Source organism: Varroa jacobsoni, unplaced genomic scaffold (assembly GCF_002532875.2).
Source record: "Varroa jacobsoni isolate VJ856 unplaced genomic scaffold, vjacob_1.0 scaffold_402, whole genome shotgun sequence".
NCBI lineage: Eukaryota > Metazoa > Arthropoda > Arachnida > Mesostigmata > Varroidae > Varroa > Varroa jacobsoni.
Genome location: NW_019213304.1, coordinates 139654 through 152404, shown reverse-complemented (window position 1 = coordinate 152404; position 12751 = coordinate 139654). Strand labels below are relative to the sequence as shown.

Genomic DNA, 12751 nt, shown 5'->3' with positions numbered 1-12751 from the left:
TCTAGGCTTGGCCTATTCTCGAAATCAGTGCCTGACGGACATTTCAACAAGTCTATCTAATTCCCTTTATTTTTCGAATGACAGCTTTATTTAGATCTTTTCGTTTGCTTGCGATATACATATACAAGCTAATTTCATATACATAAGCGTTGTCTTCATACGTTGAATACATTGCGTCCCACTACCTGACTCCATACATGAAAGAACGTTCTATTAAGTTTGTACGACGCGAGCAAGCGGTTTGTCGCCGGGTTGTATACCGTAATGAAAAAAACCCCGTAAGTCTACTTTTGTCGAGAGACGCAGCAATAAATGACGAGTATGAACGAGCACGGTAAATGTCACCGGTACGCTTGTCATTTGCCTGTCGTATCTTGCACTGTTCAAGCTTTATTAGTTGACGAAGTATATATATATTTTTGGTCAGTGCCAGACTCAACTCAGGCAAAAGCTAACGATGGAATCGACAGGAACAGATAAAAAACGGGCTCCAAACGTAAAACCAACAAACAGCGTGAAGTTTTACATCCAAGTCTATGTGCGAAAGACAAAAAAACAGTATAAAAGAAGAATGCTGAGACAGAAATTCGTAGGCCGAGTTCGAAGACGCTGCGCGATGACAAGTTGGTGGCGGGGGGAGCGATAGTCAGCGCAAGTATCCAGATATTCGGGGTAGCCCTGAATCGCAATGCTTGTTATGGAGTCGAAGCGCACTGGTCACTCAGTCGTAGCTGATTTAAGCCAATAGGCTACTTAGGCACCGTCAGACCGGTCAAACATGAAACATTAACAGACGCTGGTAGCATTGGTACATTCGAGCACGAAATGAGCAATAGCATCTTGGAGATTTGCGAATTGCAACAAAAGCTGCCACATATATTACTATTTAACTCGGACGTACTGATCATGCCCGTATTCGCGGACGTTGGCCTCAGCCAGTGAATCGTAATATAAGCCTTATGGCGACAATCAAATTGGACATAGGGATAAGCGATAGTCAGACTAGGGAGGGTTAACATTAAATAAACGTCTTTAAGAGGATCAGAGATAGCGGCGGTTTACTTAGTTATAGAGAGCGAAATGAATCTGCTGCCCTTGACACCAACTGCAGCGGCGGTGGCCCTGTTTCGGTAGAGCTATGACGAATTAGTAGATCCTACCTAGCTCTGATTAAAGACAAAGCTCGGCACAAAACCGATCGATGCTGCATCAAAATTCGACTTTTGCTCAACTGGCCGGTTAAACGTTAACGAGTCGATAGAAATGCGAAAGGATACGAAAGAGACTAAAAAAACAAACAGAAAGTGACTTTGTCACCATATTGGTAATGTCGAAGTGCCGGTGGTCAAGTGTGGAAAATGGAGGATTCTGGCTTTTGTGAGACAACGACTTACTGAGAAGGGTGCTTCAAAAAAAGATTTCAAACTTTCAAATTACTCATAGGAAATAGCTATTTTATTTATGACGCAACGTAGCGTAAAGCTGGATAAGAGAAGCGTGCTTCCAAGTACATACGCGGATCAGAATTAAACCTGTTTGGAATTTCCTTACGATGAAGCTGAACTTTGGGGGTAAACTGTTTGAATGTTTTTTTAGATTGAATGTTTTTTTCTATCGTACTTGGGAAAACTGTAGCATGGATAAAATTATGAATCTGTGATGTGCCTATGTTTGTCATCGCAATTACGGACAAACTTGGCCTATAACATTGATCATTGACGAGAACGTCTCAACCCAACAAATGTAGGCTACTTAAATTTTGGTGCAAAATAAACGCGCGCTGTGGTGTTTTATATTGATTAAATCTCCTTTAAAGAAAATACTCTTACATAGAAAACAACGTATTTATACACTCACACTTGCAAGAATCATCCACTTTCTGTTCCTGCTTTCCTGTTCATTACAAAAGCGCTAGAATCTGTGTGGGTACAACTAAGTACTAAACGCTACGACAAAGCTGATAGTAAAATTTCTATGGGTCAGTGCTTCCCTTTTACCGTTTTCAGCTTTCGTTCAAAGGCATGTACCTTGACTCGAAAATTTTCAAGGTACCAAGAAGAAAAATGTGTGTATATATATACATATATACTTAAGAAATTATAGTTTATTGAGTCTTGCATATAGTCAATGTCGTCGGTAGCTTCTTGTCAATTGATCTTAAGTCGTTAGTCTATACAGGCCTAGGGGAAGCCTTTGTGCCTTTGCGTGCGTCTGTCCGACAGGTCGACGGCAGAGCGAGCAGTCTACTGCAAACTTACCGCAGACCAACGTCTACGTTACTGCTGCGACATTCAGAAAATAAAACACCATTCCCGTCCGAACATGCCGCAAGAAGATTAAATCCTTTTCGTTGCGGACACCGCAGTAACTTCGTGTCCCCCTCAGTCGTCTTCAAAAACATCCATATTCTCCCCGCTTCTGCCGACGTCCTCTCTCTGCGTTTCGTACAAATCTTCAAAGGCCCGAATTCATCACAATATTCTCCATTACTCCCAAGGAAAAATGATATAGAACTGCGCACGCGGCCCACATATCCTCTAGCCACACAAAGGCGTACGATAACTTGGTGCAGAACTGGGGTTTTAGTCTGTAGTCTATAAGTTTGTGTTTTCTACATGAAACCAGGGGCAACGGACATTCTTAGAAGCATGGGTCTGCTTGCACAGTGGGTCGATGGTTGTATTTGATTGGAAGGACATGAACAATGAATGTTCATACAATGCTAATGAGGAGAAGATTAAGAGGACTCTATTGATATCATAGTAGTTGCGAGATCAAGGTATAGATGACGGAGACTTGACAAAGCTTCGACAAAATGGCAATTAGACTTTCTGACAGAAAATAACCAAACGATCAGTGCTGGGCTAACATGGCTTCCTTTCTCCCCAGCACAGTGTCTGCGTGATTCGACTACTACATCGCTGCTGTCTAGTTGAAAGAAGCTAAGAAAAGCTAGCTGAAATGTAATAAGGGATAGCGACAAAACTGAACGCTCACCAATGTCACGAAGAACAAACAACAAAAGAAGACGAAATAGCTGTTCTGCTGTTGACAAGGTCCCTTTCACCTGTAACCCTCAAAGCATCGAGCTTCCCTAGCGCAGCCTTGGTCCAGGGTTGAGGTTAGCGCGACCATTGGGACTTCTACGATTATGGCGTCATTACCCTTCTACTTGGAAATCTCCTGGCAGCCTTTAACCGCGATTGGGGGTAATGGAAGAAAGTGGAGCTCATGCGTAGGAAAGGACAAATGTCTTATCGTTAACAACGTATTATCTCACAGTCCCGGGGCCTTTCCACCGTAATACCGCTTACGTACGGTCTTTTCTTCTCGTTTAGATATTTCGTTATCACTCTTCATTTGGAAGAAGCACATCAACGCTGGTCCCAGCTATGCGGTCAACATCCCAGCAATGTCCGGTGCTTTTGTTAGGCGCTTATGACGAAACGGACTTCCACTGCAATCGTAATGATCGGCTCGAATTAAGCTCGATATTGATCATATTCCTTTGGCTGTTTGCTTGGATATTCCTCGAACTCCACGGGATTGTATCCGACCTCTCGATATTTCTTTGGCCACTATTTGTGAAACTGCAACTGATTTATCGGTATCTAATCTTGTATTCATAGCGCCCCGGCCGATGGTTGGTTCTCACTGCTATATGAAACAACAGTACTAGGGAGTTGTCCTGATTAGGAAAAAGTGAGTTTTCGCAGAATCCCCAAGGAGGTTCTATTACAAGCTCTATAACTCGGCACAGCGATCGCGGCGAAAGAAAACATCACTAACTATACGGACTGGAGCATGGCGACCGTGATTTGCGTATCCCATCTAATTGTGTCTTTGCTCCTTTGTTTTATGCCGAGATTTGGCTGTCTGAAGTGCCGTAGTTGTCAATAATACTAGGCAGGACCTGCTCGTACCTGACTCACGTCCTGTAGGACAACAGCCTCACGACACGTATACGCAGCTATTACTACATGAAAGAGCTTGGAAAAAGCCCTTCAAATAAGAGATACTATAGCATCATACATCAGTATTTAGTAATAGTGCAAATGCATACAAATAAAACGAAGATAAAGGCAAGTTCTGCTAACTAAAGTTGCGAACGTTGGTGCGCATTGTAACGGAATAGTTCGTCAGCGAGGGGAGGGGGGGGGGCTTTCAAAGCAATGGTGGTTCGAGGCCGAATGTATTAATCAATAGGAGTCAAGTTTTTATAGATTAAACGATTCAGAAAAATAAATAAAAGCTGAGGATTTACTATTTGTGGATGGTAGGTACGAGGAACAAAGACTGTTGGACAAGCATTATATAAAGACGGCAATTCGTAGACGAAGAAACGACGCCAGACGTAGGCTTCCATCCGCCATTGTGGGCCTAGGTCAACGACACTTAAAAGTATGTCGTCACATTGTGTGTCTTCGATGGGGTGCTTAAACAAAGAAGGAATTAAAATTAATGGTTGATTAAGTTTTTATTTTTTATTTTTCATATATAAATTCTAACAAATTGCTGGCCTTTATCCGGGCAAGTAAAAGAAGCAATCAAACATATAATTAAAGACCAATCTCATAATATTTCTAGCGCATCTAGAGCTTATTTTTTTATCCTTAATTGAATAAATATGTTTAGTCTCTTTGTTGGCCTGTACTTTGATTTTTTTCAGCTATTTTACTATGTTATCGATCAGTTGAACTATGGCCATCTTGATTCTTGTTTAATTATAAAGTTAAATTTCGTCTACCTATATATATATATATATATATACGTACGTATATAAATGTTAGCATGCATGCACTTTTCCCGGTATAATAAATGTATGTCACAATATGCACAATTGTACACATTCGTCCTTTGGCGCTGTCGAGCAGACATCTCTAATGAAATTGATTTGAGTTTGCTCGACTGACGTGGCAGCGTATCAGCGGCTACCTTGTACGCGCTCAGACCTGCCGGATGTTATATATAAAAAAGAAAAACATGAAGCTATTTCAATTGAAAATTTTCGGTCGCTATTTTCTCGCAACTTCTGTTGCCATCTGCACACCGACAAAGGATGTGGGAGGTAATGGCCGTTTTCAGAATGCTTTGTCGGACGGGTATCCGCGCGTCTTCGCCTACGCAGCGTTTTCTGACAAAACTATTACTTCGACGAAACAGCATAAAAGTTTTGCTGCTATTGTATTCAACAACAATTCGTATTTCGCGGCAGCCAGAGTCGTCGCTGTTGTCTGCACGGCTGTGGCCTGCTGAGCGATAACCATTAGTGTAAGCCATCGTGGTGTTTAGTCTCTATTTGTGCCTAGATCCGTACCGTAATGCCAACTGCATCCAACCCGCTAACTCAGCCTGAGGCCCGTCGAGTGTGTAGAATTTTTTTGCCTAGGTTCTCACGTATCTCAAAACGAAGAGAAAATCCATGTCTGCGAGTAAACGAAAACAGATGAAACAGAAAAAGAGAACCCTGCGAGTTGGTCCAGTATACCTGTACGACGATACAGTTACATGGACTCTACTCACGGTGTATACACCACAGATAGCATAGTGCAGGCGTATGATGAATAAGACAACACCAAATGAATTTACACAGTGCGAAACAGACACTACACGCTTTAGCTGCTAGGCGAGGCAATTCCAGGCTGAAGAAGGCTTCTGTGGGTAGAGGCTAGGAGTGAAGCTACTACACGTCCCCCACACCCCAAAGGACAATGTAAGTGTATCATTTGGAGGTGCGGCCAGAACCGTTGCCGCAAGGACGCGACGGGTTTTGCTCTCAATGGCTGCTACTCGTTCGCGTAAGTGTGTTTCTGTGTGCGTGTGTATGTATGTGTTTGTGCATGTGTGTGTGTAGATCTTACAGAAATAAGAGCGACTACAAGGAAGGGAACTCATTCAGCGGCACTTTTCTTTTGACCTCATACCTCCCACGCTTACTGGGGCAACGTTTGACTTGCAGTGACTTTAATTGTAGAGTGCCGGCGGCCGTGTAGAAGGCCGCTAGCTTGCAAGGACTTAGTTTGAAACATACTCAGAAGAGCTTCACTGCTGAACAGAGCTGTACACTAGTCTTCTTTCATAGCGGCGTTCGCCGGTTCGCCTATCAGATACCTACAACTGCTGTGAAGAAAACAGGGGCAGTTCTGCGCAGTTTTTCAGTAGTGACTGCAATAACAATAACAGCAGGGTAAACAAGTACAGCGGGGTACTCTTAAGTCATGAGGGGCAATAGTTAGGTGTATGGTAGTGACAATAAAGCAAATACTTTCGGTCATCTGGCGTCTTTTCTACTCTGTCCTCTCAAACGTACGCTCTTAAACAGCCTAAAACATTCAGAATGCGAATGTTGCGCATAAGTATAAAAATATGAGGCACAACGACGAGGCAATTCGTGCTCGACGACTAACTGAGTCATTTAGAAGGTTTGGCGGGTGGTAAGTCGTCATCTATAAGCTATATATGGTAGAACATAGGATTCCGTCAGTTAGCAGCAAAAACTTGGAAGCACTCTCACAGAGTCCAACGCGGCCTGACGTCCCATGTTGTCTCTGTCTACAGAATCGAATTTAATCTATAGGAGTCGCTATACGAAGATACCTGCGCCGAGCAGTCTCGTCATACCGTACACTTGGCTTTCTTAATGGAAGCAGGAACGCAACGAAGCACCTTAAAATTAAAAGCCCGAAACTACTATTGCATACGTGTTACGACTATTTTCCAAGCCCACTGCCGCACTTCTGGGCCGGAGCTGTCCTTCACTTGCTTATTCTTGTTAAAAACTATGCAAACTTAAGAGTTCTTATTCCTGTTGCTTTCCAGTTCCTTCCCCCTCTTTGTACTATCCTTCTCCCTCTCAGTGTTTTCCTCTATTTTGTCCTAAACTAATTGTCAAATAATGAAAATTAACTCGGATTACAATTAGCTTAGAAATCCGGCCTAGTAATCCTGCGAACGACTATATAAAGCACATTAGGAAAAACAGCAGTTTAAATTTATTATAGTACATGTGCTGAACTATCATATAATGCTGAAGACCGAAAGTATATAAAGGCTTCCCGTCGTATTCGACTAGAGGCAACGCGAGGTGTACTATAGGTGGACTCCAGTTCATTGTTTAGGCAGCTTCTTATAATTTCCTCTCTCCACTCATAGCTAATGTAAGCACACCCCGTCGATTAAGGAATACTTACAGTAAATCAAATGCTAAAAATATGAATATCAATAATCATATTCAAAATACATGGTATGGCACGCGGAAAAACGCAATTAATTAAAAAAATTGGCATCCGTAGTAGACCATGCTGTTCTCATGTGTCAACCCTACGACATGCATAGCGTTCAAAATGCTAAATTGTACGGAAGCGCAGGATACAGCTATTTGGTGAAATGTGTACCAAGACGCTACTGTTTCAGGAAACACCCTCGAAGCTTATGGGGCCAGTAGTATACCCTGACGGGAGGAAGCAATCTAACTAAGCGACAAGGAAGAACTTCGGCAATCAGTCAACTGACTGCATCTTGACAAAGTTCTATGTGAGATGAGGGTAAAGGCATGTGGTTTTAGACAATATGGAAACTCCAAGTAGCTGGTCTAAGTTTTTAAACTTATAACAAAGTTTTTCGTCCGCAATACTTGAGCTGCGTGAGAGTCATCGAGTAAGCAAGTGGAAGTTATTGGCCAGATGTCATAGCAAGATTTAATTGACTGAAAGGCATAGAAGCGAGTGCCTTTTTCGTGGATTTACAGGTCGTAGCCTCCAATTTCTTATATTATTATTTTCCTCCAATTACATGTTAACTTTGCCTTTAACAGTTGCCAAACGCCGGCGTAAAAGGTGCACTGTATAATACTTGACGAAAACTTGCATGTGATTTTATACTGGATATTTTAAAATAAAGGTTAATTATTTCCTCGTGACGGATAAACTTAAGTAGGAGAATAACGGAGACAAAGTAACTGGGGGAAAGGTGTGCCTATTTGAATTTGTTAATAGGAAGAACGATATCACAACTACAGGACGATGAAGTCAATGCAGCAGATTAGTTACGATTGAAATAACGGCGTGTCTCAGACGCGTTAATGTACGAAATAGCTGAATGTTTTCAATTAAATTGTTTCGATTGCAAACTTTCTATCATGAAAGCGTTTGCCTCCCAGTGGGCATCGAACGTACACACACTGGTTTGTTTGTACAAAGAAGAGGCTTACATTGGCAAAGCGAAATGCATTCACAGAAGCGTTCTGCAACAATAACCTATTAAATACTTATTAAACGCTGCTGTTAACCCATTAATTTCTTCCAGGATAGGCTGGAGAGGGCTTTGCATTGCCCACATAGAATGTTCTGAATATAGGCGATACCGTTTTGTTCTACCGGAACGAAATTGGAGGCTGTTCGGGTCTTGGCAGCACCTGCCATCTTAGCACTTTTTCTTCAAGTCGGCTTACTTCGTAAAATAGAGATATTTTGAGGGCACTGCGTCCTTGTAATCTAACCCATTTCAACCAACTTTTTCGGAATTTAGTACACGACTAAAATTACGCAGATATACCAGCAACTAACAAACGGCTAAAAAACAACGCTCCAAAAACCAATGATCAGGCAGATCAATCAATTTTCCGTCCAAAAGTTAATACAGTCGGCTCCCCATGCGTCAGCCAAGCTTTGGGGGCCTTTTGGCCAAGATCGTGCGCTATGAAAATTCGAGTCAGCTTGTTATTCTGTTAGGTCATCATTTAATTGCAGTTGAGTTCGCAGAAAACATTGAAACTCTCTGTATGTATTATATCAAAAGAACTCGAGTTGCTTTAAACAGACACTTGCAGGAGTATAACGAAACGTGTATAAGAGGGTTTTAGGACAATTCCAGCCGGAAACCTGTGCAGTTTCAGGACTGCAATCAGGCTGCAGTTTATGCTAGGATAAGCGCAAAATCAATAAAATTCGCTAGTACCAGAACGAGATGGAGCAATAATTATATCGACGGATTACTGTGTTTAAACCACTCTAGCAGTTGAGCGAGGAATAGGAGACCCCTGCCAGGTGACATAAAATAGACAGCTACAGGGACTAAGGCGTTTTATTCCATCGAGCTCCTATCCAGATGTATTTATTATTCTACGATAAGAAAAATCATTCCACGATGACGGAGTATGGCTCCAGACCAAGTAATATTGCTCGGAGCCAGAGTTTGAGCCCGTATAAGCTTTGCACATCCGACTCTAACTCAGCTGTTGATGCTGCTGAGGTAATGGTAGCTGTACTTTTTTGGAGAAGTTACTTCAGGGAGTGGAGTTTTGTCAGGTGATGGCGCGGGTCGTTTGAATCGGACACAAAAATGGGAGAGAAACAGGTCGGACGAACCGCTAATTCAAGTGCCACTTCAAAATCATCTCGACAGAGATATTAGACAATTGATAAACACGTTTTGCAAGATTTAAAAACGCGTTTATATATTATAAGTTTTAATCAAAACATACATTTTTACTTGCTGGTTTTATTAAAATAATCCCCATTGGAATTTGAACTGCAGTAGACTCATAAGTAAATCGTGTCTATAATACATAGCGATTAAACATTATATGTCTGTATGTGACGCGGGTAGTGATGGCGTTCAACGGAAACGTTTGAGCTTAAAGGACCGTTCCTTTTGACGACAAACAGCGAAAGGTAATTGTATAATATACAGTGTCCGTATGAAAATGATGAGAAAAGTCCCTGACATTGCATTTACAGTACACACATGTAATGATCTATACACACAAAAAATAGTCATAAACGCATCCGGTACGTAGTCCAGTTGGCATTTTGCTTATTTTGCTAATCAGCATTGCAAGGGCTCCTACAAATTTATCAACCGGCGGCAGCGGTGGTCCAAAAGTGGAATCACTCGCAATGAATCAAGACTACATTAGTTCCGCTGGCTTTACTCATGGGCAAAGGTAGCCCTGCAGTCAGATTTCGTTTCGCGATTATCGACCCAGGCCTAAATAAGTTTTACCTTATCTGAATTTGAGGACCTTGGATCATATAATCGTATAGTTAGAGCTATGATAAACTAATGCGTCAAACTATACTAACAACTTGTTAGCAGTTCTAGCTAGCCGGTAGGCAAGTCGCATCAGAAGCGTTAACATAAAGCGCGAGTCCTGAAAATAATGTACATTCACGGTTCATGACATGTGAGTGACGACTGGACGTCCAGTGTCCTTACGTCGTTTGTGTTTTTCAAAACAATTGCCAATTACTCACTAAGCTCGTTCATGTTTATATCGGGTCCAGGATATGCGGCTGTCTGCAATACCTATCAAATGGTTTTGTTCATATGTTAATCAGGCAACTTGCGAGACGTTCACAGGTCGTCCAATGTAAACTCGCACAGTTAAACAGGCCAAATACGATATTAGGTACTACACGTATGGCCTTACGATAACATTGAGAGCAAACGAAGCTTTTCTCCAGTTGGCACTTTGCTAAACAAAACTTTCCGCTTTGAGGATCTTACGGGCAGTTCCACAGGCGCCGAGCGACTCGACCTGAACTGGAGTCCACATGGCTCACATTAGAGCCACTGCCTCTAAGAATATTCGGTCATGATGACATAACTAACACTTGTGATTGAGCTTGTAAACAATTATTCGGACGTTCTAATTAAACAACTATTATAAGAATAAAATGTTTCTATGGGGAACCAACTTGATTCGAGGCTATTCGAAAGAATAGCCTGTGAAAGGAAAGCAAGTTTTTGCTTTACTTACAGCATTTATTCCCGAGAGTTGCTGCGAAAGATGCATGACAATTCCGATGAGCAAAGGAACTTGCAAGGTCCTGTCTCGTAACACCTGTATCACAGTTACCTGAAATAAAATAAGAACCCGGTAAAATAACTATGCAGCCATATTGTCTTTCTCTATCTCAGTCTTTATATATATATATACTTGTTAGGGTAGTGTCTTTTGACAATTTGGGGATTTTAACTTGACGTTTTTTATTGCTATTTTTTTGTATATGTTTCTTGTAGCTTTAATAGATGCGAAGTGACCACTTTCAATCTGTCAGTTGACTTTTGCCCTTGACACTTTAGGACGAGAAACAGGTGTGGCTAACTCACTCGAGCTACAGTTTTCGGATCTGACAAAGGTTTATAGGCTTTAAGGTTAACAGTAACGAACGAAGAGCAACCTAGAAAACGTTTTTTTTTTTTTAAATAATTGTCATATCTTGCCGCCTCGAATTAATATCGTTACTATTATTATATTTTATCACAATCACCCTAGAGATGTTCTCGTTTTCAATTTTGTCTATTCTCTATTCTATAACACAGTGGAGTATAAAGGTGTCTGTGATTTAAAACTTTTACATGGCCGAGTGAAATAAATCTTTTTTTTTTGAGTTTTATGTCCAAAAGGGCGTGGGTGTTGCATCATATGCTCGAATGATGATGCTTCATGTCTTCAATTTTTATCGTGAAGGCAGCCCTCGCTCCGATTAGCTTGCAGCGATTCATGTAAACTATACATCACCCTTTTACTACACTGGTGCAATAGAATCTTACGGATTGCCTATTTATCAATGGCAAGTACTATCCAGTTACTCACTAATCATTTATATTTCGCGCAGCCCTTCGTAACTGGCTCAATAGCTTCAATCGATGTACGCGTTGCGTTTATTTCGAAAATAGCTTACTCCAGAACAGTAAGTTGTATTGAGTGGCGTTTACGCTGTACATGTATCCATTATATTACCTAGCCATCGCCGATTTACCCAACTAAGTTATAACAGCAGCGTGACCTGAGCACTGCCAGTGATCGAAAAATCAAATTAAATTGTATAAAATCGAACGGACTAATTCACTAAAAAAGACCGTACTAAATAAAACCCCCCAAGAAACAACGTGCAAGCTCGCCTAAAAAAGGTAGAAAAAAAAATGCACGTACCACATGCAAACGGTACGTCTGTTTGAGAAACCTGACTAAATGCGAACACTCCTACGCCACCTATGTCATGTTAATAAAAGATCCCAATTTAGCATGAAATGCTCCCATGAGCCTACATGTTCGATGTTCTTCTCCTGCATTGTCGTACGAAGCACCACTAGATGTACCCAGTTTGTCTCCAATCAGCTTCACTAACTTTATGAACGGCAGTAGGGTAATTTCGAGTCTCTTCTATAACTTCCTGAAGGTAACTGGACGAGCGATGTTCGGCCATGTCCTTCCCTACGGAAGACTTTTGAAGGCATCATTTCCGTGTTCGATTGTGTTGGCGCCCTAATGATCACATTATCATATACAATGGGTTTTTATTATTCTCCTTAATCTGAATGAACCGCGACTTGAAGCTGCCCATCAACCATTTTCAACAAATAAATATCACAGTAGAGGGTTTCCGGTGCAATTCGGCCATTGATCATCAATCCAAGTACCTAGGTGGCTACACACATCAGATGTTTCCATTTCGGTAAAGGTGGCAGCGCAGTTTGCCATTCATAGAGGTGGGGCGTCATCGAATAAGCCAAGTCATGATCTGACCACTTCAGAGGACCATTGTTTATGACTTTTACTCAATCCCACTTATTTAACAACAGCATAATTGAACTTCGGCCGTCCAGTAGCCCGACTAGTAAACACAGCGGAGATGTTGCCATTCTGAGCATTGGCAATTATGCACGCAAATTGACGAATGTTTTACTTGTGCCACAACGATCTCGACGTTATCGAAGTACAATCTTTGCTTACACGAAAGGTCCA

The 12751-nt window shown here is 41.6% G+C and overlaps 1 protein-coding gene across 9 annotated transcripts in view; it reads right to left on the bottom strand.

Annotated features, from left to right (window-relative positions):
• Positions 1-12751, bottom strand: part of Glut1 (Glucose transporter 1) — a 171264-nt gene that overhangs the window by 27210 nt on the left and 131303 nt on the right. For all 9 annotated transcript variants that reach the window (XR_015310895.1, XR_015310898.1, XR_015310897.1 and 6 more), the window contains one exon: positions 10760-10858. Coding sequence is in view for 2 of the 9 variants with exons in the window: in XM_086968145.1 (XP_086824271.1) it covers positions 10760-10858 (99 nt within the window). In the remaining 7 variants the exon portion in view is untranslated. The remainder of the gene's footprint in view (positions 1-10759; positions 10859-12751) is intronic.